The sequence below is a fragment of the Sminthopsis crassicaudata genome, chromosome 1, assembly GCF_048593235.1.
Source record: "Sminthopsis crassicaudata isolate SCR6 chromosome 1, ASM4859323v1, whole genome shotgun sequence".
In the NCBI taxonomy this organism is placed as follows: Eukaryota; Metazoa; Chordata; class Mammalia; order Dasyuromorphia; family Dasyuridae; genus Sminthopsis; species Sminthopsis crassicaudata.
Window position 1 is genome coordinate 664,865,970 of NC_133617.1, and position 19,947 is coordinate 664,885,916.

Here is a 19,947-nt window from a genome sequence, read left to right on the forward strand (position 1 = left end):
AGGCCGAAGCACGGCAGCATCCGCGTTCCAGGAGCGCCGAGGCGGCCGTGTGCGCACGCGCCTTGCGCTCTGACTCCGCCCGCGGTCGGCGGCGGCGTGCGTTGGACCGGAAGCGCGTCTGCGACGACAACAACAACGGACAATCTCCCGGCTCCTTTGCGGACGATTCGTCACTCTATGCGGTCTTCGACCGTATTTAACCCGCACCCCGCGCAGTGTGCTCAGACTACGAGACGTGGACTGGCACCTGCCGCTTCGAGCGTCTCTTCCTTCTGCCTCCTATCCAGTCTCCGGTACGTACGGGGCTCCTGCAGCGATGCGCTCGGCTTCCCCTCCCCCGCCGTTGCTATGGTGACAATATTCGTCTCCCCATCACTCCCTGTCAGTGGAAGGTTTATTAGGAGAGAGGGGACCTATTTCTCAGTCCCACAACTTTCGAACTCGGGAATCCCTTCCTAAATATCTCTTCCCTTTTCGGTGCAGATTGGGAAACAAGTTCAGAAAGGACGCTGGGGCTTGCCTCCTGCTGTCACTCAGAGAGTCCGAGTTGGGGGAGGGGAGGGAGGGAAAGAAAGGAGACAATTGCTCTATTTGAATACCTCCCTTTCTCTAATTTAAAAAAAAAATAACACTTATATTTATATTACATTTGTACACATATCAAATTGGAATTTATTGTGATATTGAAAATGCTGGTTTAAGCCTAATTTTTGTCAATTTCCAATTTTCCCTGTAGTTTTTACTTAAATAATAGGGAGTTCTTAAACCAATAATCGGTGAACTTGGGTTATGACACAGTATAATGAAGGCATAGTTTTGTTAACCTAATCTCTTTTATTGATCAACTTTGCTAATTTTTTTAGCCAGTGCCAGATAGTTTTGATAATTTCTGCCTTCTTCGTTCTCATCTTTTTTTCATCATCTCCCTTCAGACACTTGAAGTCTTGTTCCATTAGATGAATTTTGTTACTGTTTTTTTTTTTTCTAGTCTATAAACTAACCTTTTGGCAGTTTGGTATGATTCTAAATCTGTGCATTAATTTAGGCTGCATCATAATTTTTTACCATTTTGTCACAGTACAACAATTAACAATTATTATCTCCAGTTTTTCTTTGTTTCTGTAAATGGAGTTTTTAGTCATATTTATGTAAATCTTGAATGTATGTTATTAAGCTAATTACCAGATATTCACATTTTTTTGATATTTCAAATGGAATTTCTTCCTTTTGGATTTTATGGAGAGGCTAATGATTTTGGGGGGTTTTATTTTATATCCTGCCACTTTTTGATAGTTTTTTTTTTTTTTTTTTAGGGTTTGAAAGCAAATCATTCTCTCACTTGAAAATAGCAATAATTTTATTTCTTCATATTTGTGCTTGTTTCCTCAATTTATTTTGTTTAATTGGGATATTTACCATTTCTAACAAATAATAGTGGTGACATTGGAAAACTTTTTTTTTTTTTTTTAGCCCTGATCTTGGCAAAGCTTGTGCTTCTCCATTACTTCCCTTTTTTTAAAAGATGAAGAAATAAAGCTCAGAGAGCTAGGAATATTTGCAAAAAGTCACATAGTTAATAATTGTTTAGGGGTAAGAGTTAAACCCTGGTCCTTTGGCTACTTTTCTGCTGTACCCCTACAGAAACAATGCCAAAAAAAAATAAGGTTTACACTTTTAAGGTAAAAAATTAGACATATTTAAAGAATTGTGTGAGAAAAATATAAGAAGGAAGGGAAAGAGCAAAAAAAATGCAAGTAATTGGGAAAAACAAAACCCAATAAACAACAGTTGTTTGCAAAGCCCCTCCACTTTCCTCCGAGTTAAACCAGTAAGTGGTTCTAAAATCGATGTTAGTGCTCATCAGTCATGTTTTGGTTGTAAATTATTTGAAGGAACATAATATGTTCTTGGGCTAAAGCTATTATCTAATGTTTTATTGTGGTGGCCCTAGGTCTTGAAAACATGTTTAATCTATATGGGATTGCTTGCTGTCTAGGGGAGAGGAAGGAGAAAGGAAAGGAGAAAAATTTGGAAGACGGTGTTTTGTAAAGGTGAATGTTGAAAACTATTTTTGCATGTATTCAAAAAATAAAAAGATATTACAAATGAAGGGGAGAAAAGCAACTGTGGAGGATTTATAAGTGTAAGTTCTGGTAGCCCTGTCAAGCTGGAGAGGCTTTTGAAACTGGGTATCTGTCATGAGAGGATCACTTAAACCAAGTCCATATCACCACAAAGTGATTTGTAGGTGATAAATTTTTAAAATTAAAAACAATTTTTTTTTTTTGCCATAGCAGCTAATGAAGGCAGCCTGAAATCATGAATGGATTGTTTATACTTCTTCTTGAGGAGTTACACATATATGTAGAATAACAGATTGCTTAAATGTGGAAGAATGTTGATATGTGGCCATTTTAGGAATTCTTGAATAAGAACACTGTTTTCTTACTGTGTTTGTCTTATTCAGGAGGCACAAGTATGATAGAATTGATGTATATGAACATCACACAAAACTGCACTACATTACAGATAAAACAGCATGTTCTATCTTTTCCTCATTAAAAAGATTTCCTAAACAACCAGCTGTAGAGTAGTGGATGACACATAAAGTGTATGGCATATGATCCTACTTTAGTTGCCTTATTCTTCTTTGTTTTCTGTAATCTGCCTTCAAATTCTTCATTTTTTCTTCTATTGGGTCATTGGACAGTTACCTGAAATCCCTCTCCAGTTTCAAACAGGTGCGAAATAGCCATTTCACTATCTTTTAATTCCACTACTCTTCTTTGTTAAGGTGGTATAGTGTAGGGGAAAGAACACTGAATTGAGAGTTTGGAGTCACTGACAGATTTAGTGGATAGAAAGGTAAAATACCATGGGTGTAGATTGTTGTAACTAAACTAGCGCCTTGGCTCTTTAAATCCTTTTCTTTTAAATTTCCTATGTTGCATATCATAGTTCTGGCCATGTAAATTGGTACTTAAGAAAGATAGTAGAAAAGATTTACCATCACTAAATACTTAATAGCACCTATAGTGCCCAACTATCAGAATTCAATTCAGTAATTTTTTTTGAGGGTCTCCTAGAAGCAGGGATTTATACTATGCCCTATGACATAGAGATGAAAATTAAACAGTCTCTTCCCTCAAAGAGCTTACACTTTACTGGAAGAACATAGTATGTATGGGGACAAGTAAATACATACTAGTTAACTTGAAGAACACCACCAGTAACTGGGAATGCTAGGGCAGATTTCTTATAGGAGCTGTCACATGAAGTTTGAAAGGGTGGGGTGGGGTGGGATGTACAATTTATGAAGTGCTTTAAAACTTGCACTTAAACTGAAATGTATCTCCCATGGTTTCTGTTTGTAAAGGTCTGATTGTTTCTTGATGTGAATAAAGACTAGAATGGCTTCTGCTTTTTTCATTTTTCAACAAAACACTTCAGACAAGTAAATTGTAATGTAGTGGTTTGAAACATTATTTAAAATGGAGGATAAAGAATTGGGATGGATTCCCAAGGACAGAAAATATCCTTCTTCTGGGGATCCTCTCAGCTAAGGACTAAGACTTAAAGTATTAAGAATATGTCACTATTTTTTCAATATTAAGGCAGAAATATAAAATATCTTCTGTTAATTTCTTGGTATTTTCTGTTGTTATTTGGAATATATATATTTTAAAGTAAATTTTTATTGATAACTTTTTTTATATCATACTTCCATTCAGTATCTCTTCTCCTTCCAAAGAATTATCCCACATAATAAATAGTATTTTTAAGTAAAAAAGAAAAAAAGGGGAAAAAATCAGTATAACTGATCAGTACTTCAAAAACATGTGCATTGTACAACACTTGTGAATCTTCCATCTCTGAAAGGGGCGAGGAATGTCCTCCTTTTTTTTTTTTTTTTCTATTTCGCCATGCTTATTTTTTATGATTTTATAAATCTTTACCTTTGATTTTTTTTGGTGGAGCTTTGTTTTTACCTTGTTATAATTATGTATATATTGTTTTCTGGATTCTGCTTATTTTAGTTTTCATCAGTTCATATAACTCCTTCCTTGTTTCTCAGTATTCATGATACACATCACTTTTTACAGCATAGTATTCCATTGCATTCACGTACCAGTTTTGTCATTCTCCAACTGATGATATCTACTTTGTCTATCACAATTTTTGGCTATCACAAAAAGTTTGCTACAAGTATTTTTGCATATGGTAGGGACTTTCTTTTCAGAGGAGGAATATGTCTTGTTAATTTGTTCTTTCCTCTTTCTATTTAAAGGTAAAAAGCTTGGATCCTTTTGTGTCTAGTAGGCGCAGCAAGCTGATGAACAGAGACATCTGCATCCACACATGGCCATGTTCTTATTATTTGGAACCTGAGAAACGATGGATCCCTGGCAAGCTTTCATTGACTTCTACTTTGCTAAAATTTTTGGCTGATAAAAATGGAGAATTATTGGTCAACTTTCCCCTTTCAAGCATCAGTGAGATTAAAAAAGAATCATCTCACTTCATCTTTAGCTCTATCACTATTTTGGAGAAGGACCACATAAAGCACTGGTTTAGTTCCTTCCAACCTAGCCGGAATGTGGTCTTCAACATCATTGAGCATTTCTGGAGGGAGCTACTGTTGTCTCACCCAGGAGCTCAGGCAGCTTCTCCCCAAATGACCAAGGGTAAAGAACTGACAGGCCTAATGGCCTGTTCCCAGAAACGTTTAGAAGATACAGCAAAAGTCCTTCACCATCAGGGTGAGCAATTTGATAACATCATGAAAGGACTGGACAAGATTGAATCTGATATGGATGTAGCTGACAGGTATTGTATATGACTTCCAATGTACTAAACCTAAAGTTTACATCTTAATCTCACACAAAAGGATGATCCCCTAATCTTTTCCCTATATTTAAATTTCTTATCCTGAGAATTTTTATTTCAGAATTTAAATTCTTAGTAGGAAGAAAGAAGTTCTGTTACTTTTTGTGTTTATGATGCATCTAAAGCACACTTAATAGAACTGACATGACACAAATGGTCACATGAATTATGACTTTAAGTTGAGAAGATTCTTCCTATGCAGAATTAGATGATAGAATGCTGCAGAGTTGAGATACCATGTTCTGTATGCTTTTTTGGCCATGTTCTAAAGAATAATTTGCCAATACTGTGGTTTCACACTGGCAAAACTTATTGCCAGTAAAGTTCATACTTAGTTTACAACCACTGATCAGATGCTTTAATATTATCAATTCAGTTCTTTTTTTATGTCTACATATACTTTTATTCCAGAATATTTTATATAATTTTTAATTATATGATTAACATAATTTTATAGATTGTAATGAGTGATAATGTATTAATATGATTTGATTCCATAATTTTTCCTGTAATACATTAAGATAAATATTTAAAGCTGACTTGTTAGTCATGCCATATATCCATTCCCAGGTTTGTAGTTCTTTGGCTTTGCTGTTTATCCATGGGAATGGTGTTTGATCTGTTGGAGTTAGTAGGGATCAGTATATTTCAGTAAAGCTTAGTTCCTTATCCTACCTTGGATACAGGTGCAGAAAGTATATTGAGAAAGTTCTTTTGTATACCAAGATGTTGCATCCTCATACTCTGAAGAAAGTTTGGGATTCTGAGGTTCAGATTAGAAGGAAGTATTTTTCAGATATAAAAGACTATGCATACAAAGTCAGGAGAGAGAATGAAATCTTAGGGGAACAAATAACAGGTTAGTTTTATCATAACAGAGAGTGTATAAATAGGAGGAATATTAAATAAGACTAAGAACATATATGGGAACCAGATTGCTAAGGGCTTTAAATGCTAGGTGGTAAGATTGTGTTCTTTGCTAAGATAATAGCCATTGAAAGCTTTTACGGGAGGATACTATTAGAATAGTGCAGGAGAGAGATATTAAAGACAAGGTTAAAGGTTACATGTATAGAGAAAAGGAGTTGGATAAGAGATGTCTTAGAGATAGACTATCAAGTTTTGTGGACTGACTAGGAGAGAGAGACAAAGAAGAAGGAAAACCCCAAAGGTGATTGTTGGGTCTTGGGCCTTATTTATTGAAATGGTGGGTGGTGCTCTCAAAAGAAATAGAGTTTGTGGAAGGGATGGATGGGATGTGGGGTGAGACTGGGAAAGTATAAGTTCTCTTTTGTTTGAGTTGGGAAGGGGTTCTCAGAGTGGAAATGTATAGCAGCTGATTGACAGTGTGGAATGACTTCAGGAAAAATATCAAAGCTGGCCATACAGATTGGGAGACATTTGCATAGAGGAACAACCGAGTACCTGAAACTTGGTGAAATAAGTAAAGGAGAGAAAAGGACACAAGAGAAAGCTTTGGGAAAATAGACACTTATCAGGCACAGGAGAGGGGTGAGGATCCAGAAGAGGAAACAGAAGGAATGGTAAGACAAGTAAAAAAATTATCCAGAGAGAACAGTGTTACGCATTGTAAGAGAGGAGAGAGCATCCAGGAGCACAGGGTAGATTCAGTGGTTTCAAAAATTGTGAAGAGGTAAAGTGAGAACTGAGAAAAGACTGTTGGATTTATCAATTGAGTTCATTTTAGAGAGAGTCAGTTTTTGGTGAAAAAGTGAGATCCAAAGCTAAATTAGAAAGAGTTATGAAAGAGAGTAGAAATGGGAAAATGGAGCTACTGAAGTGTAATTCACCCTTTCTAGCAGTTTGACTGTGAGTAAGAAAAGAAATGAAGGATAATAACTTGAGGTTTCATAGGGCCAAGTAAAAGATTTGTTTGTTTGTTTGGTTTTTTTGAAAGATAATTCAATTAGGAAGTCAGAAATGTGCTATCAATAGACAAATCTGAGATTGGATTCTAAGGCTACTTGCTGAATTTGAACTCAGGTCCTTCAGACTACAGGGCTGGTGCTCTATCCACTGTGCCATCTAGCTGCCCCTGAGGATTTTTTTTTTTTTTTTTTTTTTTTTTTTTAAGGAAGCCATGCAATGCTCAAGGAGAAATGGAAGATAAGAAGAGGAAAGGAAACAATAATGGGGACAAACTCCTAAAGGAGACTCCAGGATATTGTATTTGGGGCAATAGTGGAGAGGTGGGCCTTGACAAGGAATAGGCTCTCTTTTCAACAGACTGAAGTAAGGATTTAGAGAGTACAGGATAATGACGAAAGAGGTTTGAAGAGGCAGGATAGAAGCAGGGATGGAAAGGGGAGTAGGGAAGGTGACCTCTAATTTCCCCATGGAGTAGGAACCAAGATATCCCCTGAGAAGGGAGTGAAGGACAAGGTGGTATGTGTGGCTTAAGTAGAAAAGAGATTTGGAGTGGCTACTAAGGAGGAATAATGTGATTGCTAATGGAGGAAAAATATAAGGGTTAGCAAGCAGCAGTGATGATGTACTTGAGATAAGGTAACATTCTCGTAGTGAATTCAGGAGGAATAGTATGTGACTTTGCCCAGTAAGTGAGGAGCGGAGGTGAGTGGTGGGATCGTGTCAGATTATCCTTATGATGAAAGAATAGATGGAGTGATTGTTACAATTTAAGAGAGTTAAGTTTGTATGCCTCCTGCATAGTGTTTTTATTTTAGTGTCATTTTTAAATTTGATTTTTAGAGCAACTGAACTTCTGCATCTCACAGCTCTGGGTTCTTACATACAGAACTTTGATATAGTTCTACCAAATTGATCAATACTGATTAGACTAGACTAGGGATCTAAATGAATTATTTCTCACAAAACTCTGAGGCAAGACAGGGTGTTATTTGTACCAGTTTTGTAAGTGAAGAAACTAGGACTCAGAGCTCCACTTTGAGGTTAAGTGGTCACAGTGCTATCAATAGACAAATCTGAGATTGGATTCTAAGGCTATTTGCTTTCCTTTCATTAGTTCCCTTCTTATTGTTATTATTATTTTTTAAAGAAATATCTCTGAAGGAGTTTTAGTTTCTTCTAAATGAAGGCATTAAACCAGTTTCTCTGTAAGGACCCTTCTTAGTCTGACATTTTGTTCTAAGTCCCACTTCATTTTAGTTAATAAGACTCTATACTCATTGTATGTTTGACTTCCATAGAAATTCATCTTTATATGTTTACCAGTTACTTTCACAAAGTAGGCGGGTTCACATGTTATATGTCCTTTTCACATTTAAGGAGAACAGACACTCAGGGGGAAGGGATTTTCTCATCATCCACAGCCAGTAAAATGTTTGGTTGGATTGGGAATCCTTCTAACTCCCAAAATTTTTGCTCCTTCTGTTTTATGCCAAACTATCTCTTGTATTGAGTCAAAAAATTCTCACTGTATTTTCTTGCACATTTGACTTCTTTCATTGTCTTCCAAGTCAGAATTACTTGTAAGAATATGTTATTGAAATATTGGTTCTATTTCATCGAATATTTGTTTTTATTGTTGTTTTTCTCTTTAGATTACTCACCGAACTTGAATCTCCTTCTTGGTGGCCCTTTAGTACCAAACTCTGGAAAAGTCCATCTGAAACAAAACCCAAGGAAAGTACCCCAGTATCCAGTTCTGAGCCATTTGGAAAATCAGGGGTGATAATAAAAATCCCAGCAATTATTACACAAAACACCGAGTTGCATCCTAAACCAGGAAAATTTACTGTCTTGGTTTCTGGATTGGAAATCAGTGATTCCAATTCTCAACTTTTGCACAGATTTGAAAGGGAAGATGTAGATGACATTAAAGTTCACACCCCTTATGAAATCAGCATACGCCAGAGATTTATTGGTAAGCCAGACACAGCCTACCGACTATTGTCAGCAAAGATGCCAGAGATTATCCGAATTTTAGAAGTGCAATTCAGCAAGAAAATTGAATTTTTAGAAGATGCAATGGTGTTCCAGAGCACAAGAGACTCACCACCAGCAGAGAAGGGCAGTGCCATCTGGCGTGCAGGTGAGTGACAGGAACAGAAACATCCTATTGAAAAGTGATGGTAGAAACTCTCCTTTTCCTGAATGAATTACACTTGGAAATGATGCCCTCACCTATGGGGACTCTTTAAAAAGGCCTGTGATTGCATTGGTCTGATCAGTTTTCCCCACTATCACAGATCTCAATCTCTCCATGCCTTAAAGATTTTCTTAATTGCTGATATTTTAAAAGTTTTTTTTTTAAGTACTTGAGAGGCCAGCCTTGTTAGTGAGACACTCAAAAGGCTGGGCTTGCCTTTTGAAGGAAAGAAGCAATCACCAAGCCTACACACATCCTTTTCCATGTCAATAGCATTTGCTATAGCGAAACCTTGTTTAGTTCTTTAGAACTCAGATCCTCTTTGTACCATGATGTCCTTTTCAGAATATATTTATATGCCATGTCTTCTAGGCTAAAGGATCTATGATTTTCACATTTTTTGAATTTTTTTATTATGTATAGAGAACAATTTAAGATTTTTTTTTGTTATTTTAAAATGTTTTTGTTGATAGCGTTTGTTATTACATAGAATGATTTTCTTCTATATCTCTCCCTCTCCTTCCAGAAAACCATTCCATGTAAGAAATAGTATTTTTAAAAACAAAAAAGAGAATGAGGAAAAAGCCAAATTAGCTAATGAGTACATTGAAATTTGAAAATATATGCAATATACCACACTACACAATTGAAATTTGAAAGTACTTAAATAGCTTTTGGTGACTCAAAAGAAGATAGTTGATTATCTATTCTTAAAACTTTTTCTTTTTCTTTACATTATACATATTTTATAGGATTAATTCCAGAACCAACATTTTATTAAAATTTTATCCTGAATTAGCAGAAAAATCTCATTTTTATAACAGCTTTATGTTTGATTCATTGAGATTACTCCCAGATTATAAAGTTTTTGATTATCCTGTCACTGTCTTTTCATTTTGTTCTGTCCTTTGGTACAAAAAATTTTAATCACTTTTTTCATTATCTTTGTTTCCTATAAGCATAATGTAGTTTCCAGTTACTCTTTTGACATTAGTTTTTGTTGTAAATCATTGTTGCAATTCCTGCCTTTCTCAGATTCATTTGAAGTATAATAGACTCAGGTCCCCTGACGTCAGGGCCAACATTCTATCCACTGTGCCATCTAGCTGTTCCCTTCTCTTATTTTTTAAAGCAATCCCTGTGCTTCATTTTGCTTTCAACTAATATGAACAAGGTCCATCTTCTTACTCATTACCTGGTCCAATCCTAAATTCTTGAATTTAGTTTTATCCTTATTCTTGTAGTCTCTCATCCTCACTTTCTGTACCTCCTGTACCCTCTTCTCTCACCTCAGATAAAAAGAGCCTACTCCTCCTTTTCTTCTGCCCATGCATTATTCTATTTCAATGATATTCATTGGTCAAGCTTACACTAATTCCCTTTCCAAGAAGTTTTGTTTTCATTACACCTCATTCTGTTTCCTGTCCCTTTCTAGCACATGTTAGAATCTATTCCCAGCACTGTTAATTCTTGATGGAGAGCAGTGGAAGCTTCCCTATAACCTGGGGGGGGGGGGCAGAAGAGAATGGTTACAATCCTATCTTTTACCATTTTCACTTTGCTTTTTGTGTGCTATTTGATGTCATACCAACCTTCTTGTGAACCTATTATCATTCTTTCCAAATTTTTTTGAGATACATGCTCCTCTTCCCTCACCTTTTAAAGAAATTTATTACTGAGATCCACAACCCTGTCTGGGAGAAGCTAATCTCCTGAAGAGTCCATTCTCCTATCTCCCAACACTACTTCAGTAAAGTTGGTAACAATTCCATCTTACCTCTTGTGGCTCAGGAATCATTATATAAAGCTCTTTTCTATATTTTTATCAATGTCTCTTAACTTTCTACATTACTCTTTTTTTTTTTTTTTTCCCTACATGCTTCTTACTCTCAGTCCTTTCTCTTCTGGTAGTCATATCAGAGTTGGAAAAGAGCATGAAAAACTGAAAACTAGTGGAGGCAGGTAGTATTGAGGGTATGTCTTAGACTGTTGCCACCAGGAAGAGAGAGGAGGGATTGATGTCAGAGATGTACAGAGGGTAAAGGTCACAGGACATGGTAATCATTTGGCTGTGAAAGGTTAGAAAATTAGATGTCACATCTAAGTTTTCATCCTTAGGAGCACTATATGAGTGGAAAGAAGGTAGGCATTTCAATTTTTGATTGTCTAGGTGGCAATAGGTGTCTGAGATCTAGGTTTGGAGCTTATGAGAAAGATCAGTAACAGATAGCCCTGAGGTCCCTGACTCCTTTCCTTAGGAGTGCTAAATAGCTAACACTTCCTCCACCCTTGTTTTTCTCTTGGATGGAAGACAATATTAGCAACTTAGGGAAAAAGGAGGAAAACAAGTTGATGGTAGAAGTTTCAGACAGTAAAAGATGTCAACGGAAGTTGTTGAGTGCTTATCATCTTAGTCTAAGGAAAGGTGGCCTTTGAATATACACTTAAATTGAGTTATTTTTTCCTATGTGCAACAATTAAAAAGTATTTATTAAGCACTTACTAGGAATAATGGGAATATGAGTACAAAGAATGAAACAATCTGGACTACAAGGCACATTCTGATTAGCAAGTCCATATATTAATATGGATAGACTAAAGACCAATAAAGAGAATAAATTCAAAATACTAAAAATTAGTTTGGGAAGAAGACTAGCAGTTGAGGAAATCAGGCAAAATTTCATGTGGAAAGTTGTACTTGAGTTAGGTGGGAGAAAGGAGAAGAGAAAGGAGGGAGAATGCCTTGGGGGCCAGTACACAAAGCCCACTGTGACTTGGCTTGGGTGGAAGATTTGAATTGGGTGACTATCATAGGAGGAGAGGTTGCTGAGTGACAGATGAAGAGAGAATCTGGAAGTAACTGAGAGAGTGATGGGGTATAGGGAGGGGTGGTTCTCTCCCTCCTTGATCAGTTGGCTCTGGCTGGGTCTGGGTTTGCCCTGTCTGTTGCAGCTGTACTCATTCTGGAATGGCTGAGTGAGGGATGTAATAGATTGCCCGGATTATGAGCTAGATGATCAGAGTTCAGGCTAGCATGTTATCTGCAAATCTTTTTTAGGCACCAGGGATAAAGATTCATTGCACACTAGCTTTGTCAGCAAGTTAACATTCTTTACTGATTCTGGTAGATGAGAACCTATCCTCATCTATCCAACCTGTACCTCTTTATACCTCTTTATAAAAAAAGGCAAATAGCAAAAAAGGCAGGCTCTATCGACTGTCAAATGAGGGATGCAGAATGAAGTGCAACTATGTGGTCATTGGATAGAATACTGGTCCTGAAATAAGGAAGACTTGAATTAGCATTCAGCTTCAAATGTATGCCTGGTCTGACCCTGGGTAAGTGACTTAACCTTTTCCTCATCTCTAAAATGGGGATAATAATAGCCCCTTTCTTCCATAGTTGTTGTGAAAAACAGATGGAATAACATGTTAAAAATATTACTATATGCAAATGCTAACTAGATGTTAAATCAATTAGAAAGCATTTTTTAAGTACATTCTGTGTGCCAGACCATAAGCTAGGTTCTAGGGGCACAAAGATCAATCAAATAGGTTCTGTTAGGATTCTTACAAGGTACTATGTACTTAGTTCACACCTTTAAAGGAGTTTGAGCATTGGTCCTTTAAGGAGCTCCCACAACCCTTTAAGAGAGGTATGGGATTGTGGGTTTCCCAGAAGTCAATCCTAGTTGTGAATCTCTCAGAAATCCATGAGCAGGCTTTTCCTTTAGATTTGTTAATTTGCTGGACTTGCGAATCCATTGAATCCTGGCTCTCTGAATCTCCTCAAGCTTCCCTAAAGTTCTCCTTGGAAGTCCTCTCCTTGATTCAATCCAGACTGACTCTCCCCACTAAATCTTGGCTCCTTATATCCTCCCAGAGAATGGGCTTGTGTGGGTACTCTCTGGGCTTGTGGGAGCTCCTTAAAGGACCAATGAGCAAACTCCTTTAAAGGTTTGAACTCCTTTAAAGGTATGAACTAAGTGCATAAGTACCTTGTAAGAATCCTAATAGGTTCTGGTATCAAGAAACTTGGTAGGGAAAGAAAAGATTTAATGGCCTGGAATATAGTGTGAAAAACCTTCATAAAAGAGGTGGGATCTGATTAGACAATAGATATTATAAATATGGGATCAGAGCATTTATCTGCTTGGGGCATGACTGAGGCCCTTAGGAGGCAAATGGGATGTGTCCATGGGAGGCACTGTCCACTCAGAAGAAGATAGTGTGGGAATCAGTTTTTACTCCATTTGATTTGAGCAAATGGTGATGGAACACAACGATTTGATTTTATTCAAGTTGAGAGGTATTGTGTTGTGGTGACTAGAAAACTGACGGCAGAACCAGGGAACTTTGGGCTTGAGACTTGTCTCTGACACCTCTATTTCTTTGTGGCCCAGGGCAGACTTACTGTTAGTGTAGAGAAAGAACAATACCAATAGAATTATAGGTCCAATCCCTAATCTGGTATACAGTATTTAAGATATACAGGCTAAATTGGGGGCCTTGGAAAATTTGGAATGCTTTCGCATTGGACCATCTACTAATGTATTTTCTCATTTGTAATAACAAATCAGTTGTTTCACTTTTGTTTGTGATCCCATTTGGGGTTTTCTTGGCAAAGATTCTGGAATGATTTGCCATTTCCTCCTTCAGCTCATTTGACAGATGAGGAAACTGAGGCAAACAGGGTTAATTAAATGGCTTGCTCAGGGTCAAACAATGTCTGAGGCCACATTTGAACTCATTTCTCATACCTCTATATTAACTTTGAATCGTTGGCATATCTATATCTATCTATCTATCTGTCACTGGAAATGATTTTCCAGTGACCAATGTGACATGATTTGGACTAAGGTCTCTTGGAAATCTGAGTTTGTCAACCACAATTTATCATGAATATTCTAGGAAGTACTTGAAATTCTAATTTTTATCTTTTTGCTTACTTTAAACAGAAATTATTCACATACTGATTAGTGCTTTGGAAGCAGCTAACTTTAGAACTTCTGACACATCTAGGCAAATTGGTTTTGATTTGGTGGAGGACTTAAATTGTATAAAGCCTGCTGCCAGACTTCATTTCTCCCTGTCATATTTTATTATGAAATGAGACAATGGATGTAGGGCCCTTTTCAACCTTTAAGCACTCTGTGAATGCTAGCTGTCATCCTCATTGTTGTTGTAACCCCGGAATCAGTGAGCTAAGAATGATGCAGCTCTTCCTCCACCTGTATTTGTACTATTCCAAGTTGGAAACTCTTGAAGTATGGAAGCAGTGGAAATCATGAGTTTTATGGCACCTCCGAAACATGTCATTAGCCTTTTATTGAGTATAAGTTATGGCCACAGGGTGGCAGTCTGATCACAGTGAACCTGCACTTACTGGGAAGGAACTCCTAGAAAGTGTCAAGAGTATCATAGGCTACTTAGGAGTCTCTCTTTTTTTTTGTTCGTTTGCCTCTGTTTGTATTTCTAGCCCTTGACGCAGTACCTGGCACATACTAGTACATACTTAATAAACATTTATTAATTGACAGACTTCAGTACATTGAGTAGCTCCCCTTTGGTGAACTTAAGAAAGGACATGGACCAGTTCCATAGATGGAGAGACAGTAATTTTCATTGTTGGAGAGAACTTATGAATCAGTGAGATCATTTGCTGTCAAATGTAGTTTTTAAAAATAGATCCTGTTTAAAGCTTTGTTTGTTTCATAAATGGAATTCATTAAAGAATCCTTTATCTTATAATTCAAATCTGGAAACAGAAATAGGTAGAACTGTCAATTATCTGAGAACAGTTTGCTTTCTAGGGTTCTCTTAATTTGATATATAAGCACTCTTGAAATATATTACTTTTCACTTGGAAAATTATTTCTCATCTCCACCATGAAGCATAACATTATTCTGACATCAATATTATAAAAATGAACATTTTTTGAAAACTTTTATAAACTTATGAAGAATGAAGTGAATAGAAAAAGAACAATTCATACAATAACAACAGCATTGTACAAAACATCTTGCTTGGAACCATCATGAAGATAGTGACCATTTGCAATTCCAACTGATAGTGAAACATGCTCTCTATGACAGATTTAGGCTGCCAAATGAGGCATATAGTTTTCTATATAGACATTGAGGGAATTTTTTTGCTTGATTACGTATACCAATTAGAAGACATTTGTTTTTCTTTCTTAGTGTGGTAGGGGTGAAAGAGAGAAAATAGATTTCTGTTCATTTTTTTAAAATAGTGAAGTGGGAGAGTGTTACAGATGTGAACTGCTGTGTGCACTTTCAGCTGAAGTCACTGTATTATTAGTTTTACTTAACTGTTTTACTTTGTTACAAGAGACCTCTCATGAAGTGGGAATAACCTGTAAATGTAATGTAAAAACAAAAAACTAAAAAAAAAAAAAAAAAAAAAAGACATAATGAGAAGAGTAGAAAACCTTAGGAGACAAGAAAATAGACCTATAATTGCTGTTTTTTTGTTTTTTTTTCATAACTTTCCTACAATTACAATAAAGAAATGTTGAGGTCAGCTTTGTGTAAATAGCACAGTGATTCATTTTAAACCATATTTTTCCAGTTATTGCTGCTACTTATGCAGAACATACATGCCACACATGTTGTTACTTTAACAAGACTGATTTTTTGATTGACTTTCTCATTGTGCATATTTGCATGGTTGTACTATGTAGCTATACACAAAAAATACATATATTATACCTAGGAATTTTATTAATCTCTGATTTCATCATTGTGTGGAAACTTCTCAGTGTTGCAGATTAGAGCTTTTTTACATTTTAATGCTTGTGTCTGTGGTTGAAGTCAATTTCATCACTTAGTGGCCAACTTTTTAGGGACTGTAGTGAGTTCATGGGTTCCCCCTCAGGTCTATGTGTACAGTCATCTGTACCTGCAAGTAGAATAATATAGTGCAGCTATGAGAAATGAAGTCTCATACATGTTTGTTACATTATTGTATGATATGATATAGCACTTTTTAGGCTAGGGAATGGGGATTTCTGTTGATAATTTTGGTTAAATGAAAACACAAATATATAAATCTGAAATTACTTACAAATTTTCAAACAGTTTTTGAATTGAATTATTGAACCACTATTGAATAGAATGTAATCTTTACTTAGTAAACACTTGAAGACATGAGCTTCAGTTGTCACTGAGCACTTTAGATAGAATCAGTATGGGAGATTGGATGGTTAAAATTTGCTTAATACCAGAATGGTCAGGCAAGGAAAGTTTTCAAAAAGAGGAGTAATTTGAGTTTTTTTGTTTTTTTTAAAGAAACAATTGTTTTAGTAGGTAGAGAGGACAAAGGACATTCCAGATAGATGCAAGAGATGAGAGAAAGTATAGAGATGAGAAAGCTCAGGTGAACTGATGACACTAACAGCTTCCCTTAGTTGTAGGAGAGTTGAAGTTGTGAAGGTGATTGGTGGAGAAGTAAAATTGAGATGGATTCTGGAAGATGTTTAAAATGCTATTTAAGTGTAAACAATAAGGAAATTTAATAAATAGGTTTTGATTAGGTGGGAGATTCTTAGGATATGCTCCTGTATGCTCCTGTCTTGATAGTTATAACATTGATATCTGTTAGTCTTTTTGCAACAAATAGCTAGAAGAACATTTTCATCTGTCTTGATTTTTGCTATTTCCATCTTCTGACTTTACTGTTGCAGTTTCAGTAATGGATCTTCTTTAGTATGGAAGAAAACAAGTAATTTTCATGGAATAATCCACTGAACAGTTTACCTGTTGTCAGTGAGATTTCTTTCCTCATTTATGTCCAAAGATTTTCAGGGAATTGCAGTTTTCAGGAATGACTCTTAAAGAAGAGGAAGAGGTTGTTTGGGGACATATGTGTGTAGAAAGAAATGCCTGTTCCATCATTCTTTGCTTAAGCTAACTCATGCATATCATTGCTGACCAATTTAGTTGCTGCTCTTCAGGCAGAAGGCTAGTTTCTGCTTCTAGCCTTATTTACTTTTCAGTTCTGATGATGTCTTTAACAGCTGTTACCATTATGCTGCATTGCTTCTAGCTGTAATGGAAGGCAGTGGCAGCTTGCTTTAAGCAGTTGAACCTTTACCTTGGCCACTTGTGGGATGTTTGGAAGGGTCCTGATAAACATGGTTAATGCTAAGTGTGAGGTGATATGGATTATAAATAAAAGGCAAATATTGACCTTTAATCGAAGCCCTTATCTAGGACAAGAGCTAGTAGCTATTTCGATAGGACCCAGCTCTTTAAATAAGGGACAGGTGGCCTGCTGCTTCTGAGCTCAATCTGTGCTGCCACATTGAGTAGCTATTTGTCATTCTACTTGCTCTTTTGTTCTTAGGTTAGATTATGGGATTCCCAGGTGCTCTGTAAACCATGGTGGTTAATAGACAGTGCTGAGGCAGTGGAAAACACCTAGATTCTGAAACTGAGCAAATGCTTGACTCCAGGAGAGCCCTCTGACTCACCTACCACCTAAGTGAGCCTCATAAATTTTGGCTTGGCTTGGCTTGGATTAATGCTGCAATTTCCTGTATTCTCTGAAATTGTTGCCTTTGGTGGAATAACTTTGAATGATGCTGTAGTTCCTAGTAATGTAACTAATGTAAATTTCATCAGGTCTCTGGTTTTCTTACATTTTCTATGTCTAGTTTTTTTTTTTTTTTTTTTTTTAGATCTTAAGAAAAATTCACCACCAATTTTGAAAAAACCTTTTCTCTTAAAAAAAAAATAAAATAAACAGAGAACCTGGGTTTGAATTCCATTTCTTCTAGTATCACAGGTGTGTTCTTGGCAAATTGCTTAATCTCTTTCTGGCCTCAATTTCTTTATTAGTAAAATTAAGGGATTAAGTCTCCTAAGCTCTCTTCCAGCTCTGTATCCTATGAATTAGTCCCTTAAATGTGTTGTTTGGTTATTGCTTGCTTAACATTTCCAGAAGATGTCAGTGTATGATTGTATTTGCATTTTTTCATTTCAGCATCTGGGTTCATAGAAAGTGTGGTGCATCCCGGACCTTCCCTCAAAAGTGGAGAAAGCAATCAGATCCAGTTACAAATGAATGAGCAGGTTTCTGAGGAAGAAGCTCAAGAACTAAGACAGGTAATAACAAAGCTCAAAATGGTTGTTGGAATATTGACAGCAATTTTTGCAATTTATTTTTTTTCCTTCTTCCTAAATAACTTCATATACTTTTCTTCCCTTTAAAAGGAACTTAACTTGTAAGTTCATTATGCTATCCTCCATGGAGATAAGGCAGAGTGTGGATCTTACTAAAAATTTTTTTAAAATGTGTTCTTATATAGATAGGACTTTTAAGGAGCCATGGGACTTTTTAAGAGTCAACAGACATTTATTAGACACCTATCATGTATCAGTTGTTAATTTTTGAGAATTTCGTATTAAATGTAGAAATTAGAAATCTTTGATTAAAAATCTCATAGAACTTTATATAACAGGATGTACACACAATATGAGTTTGCATATACATACATATATACATGCTGCTTATTACATGGGTATTTGTATGTCATTGTTCATGTACAGGTGTTCATATTTGTATATACATATGTATACACACACATATACATAAGCTTGTAGAATTCTTTCCTGAATTAATTGTTGCCACCAGACTTTAAGGTTTTATGGTGCTGGATTTTTTTCTTTTTCAACTTGTGTGTTTTTGTTTTTTGTTTTTTTTTTTTTTTTTTTAAATAAAACTGATCATATTGTGTTTCCTGAGACCTTTGGGACTCAGTTCTATCCTTTTTCATTAAAAAAGAAAAGCATTCATCTTTGCAAAGAAATATTGTAAATGTGTCATTGCCCTCTTTCTTTCCTGGTCTTTGTTGGGCTTATTTGGTTTTGGTGATGACAGCACACAAAAACACTGCTTTCTATTCTCCAACTACTATGTTCCACTAGGGCATTTAATCACTTCCTTTGATATACTTATTGAGTCCAAAACAAACTTGCTATAGCTATTGTTTGCTTTGGGGTTTACTGGGAACTTTAGAAGTATTGTAAATGCAAACTTACTAAATGTTACTCTTGACCATTCTTTAGAAGGCTTATAAAAGTCCTTAAGTTACAAACTATGTATATCTTTTTTGTTTCTCCATTTATCTCAAATGAAAACTTTTGTAGTCAAGATCTACTAAATATTTTGAACTAGGAGGTGGGTTTTTCATGATTGAAAACTGAAAGATTTCACTTGCAAAGTGAAATTTTTAAAGTTATCACTCAGTACTTTAATAAATACTCGATGTGAGGCATTCTGCTAGGTGCTGAAAGTATAGAAATAAAAAATGCAGTCTTTTTCTTTAAGCAGTTTGTAATCTCAGGAAAAATAAAATAAGTACATAAACAAATATGATACAAAATAGGGTGTAATGGACAAATCTAGATAAATTGTTTTAGGAACAGTTGATAAGGAAAAGATCCTTTTCAACTTGGGAATTCAGAAAGACTTCATAGAAGAGGTGGCGCTTGAGTTAGGGTTGTAAGGAATGAAATTTCAACAGGTAGTGATGAGGAAGGCCTTGCAAGACAAGCATGGGAGGGCAGTTTGCACAAATGTGGAAGAAGGAAAGTGCTGTATAAAATCAGACCTCTAAGAGTCCAGTTTGATAGCCATTGGGAGCTGCTAGGTTTTTGGAGATCTCTAAGAAACAAGTCTGCATAGTTGCTCAGTCCAGTTCAACTGGGAGCAAAAACTAGAACACTAAAGACAATGTAAATGGGGAGAGGGAAGGACAGAAAGAAGCATTTAGTGCTTACTATGTGCTAGGTACTGTACTAAGTGCTTTTACAAATACTTGCTCATTTGAAGTAAAGAGAATGAAAGTAACTCTCAGAACCATAAAAAACTCAGTGCAAGATGCTGACATGAATGCTCAAGTGATGAGGGAGAGTGAAAATAAATAGTAGGCTTACAATGAGAT

General features: G+C 36.1%; 1 protein-coding gene across 1 annotated transcript in view; it reads left to right on the top strand.

Moving 5' to 3' along the window:
* Positions 1–22: 22 nt before the first annotated feature.
* The window catches only part of SNAP47 (synaptosome associated protein 47), a 64,442-nt gene continuing 44,517 nt past the window's right edge, over positions 23–19,947 (top strand). The window contains exons 1-4 of the mRNA XM_074262276.1: positions 23–293; positions 4,289–4,827; positions 8,430–8,920; positions 17,985–18,106. Coding sequence (XP_074118377.1) covers positions 4,334–4,827; positions 8,430–8,920; positions 17,985–18,106 — 1,107 coding nt within the window. The 5' untranslated portion in view covers positions 23–293; positions 4,289–4,333. The remainder of the gene's footprint in view (positions 294–4,288; positions 4,828–8,429; positions 8,921–17,984; positions 18,107–19,947) is intronic.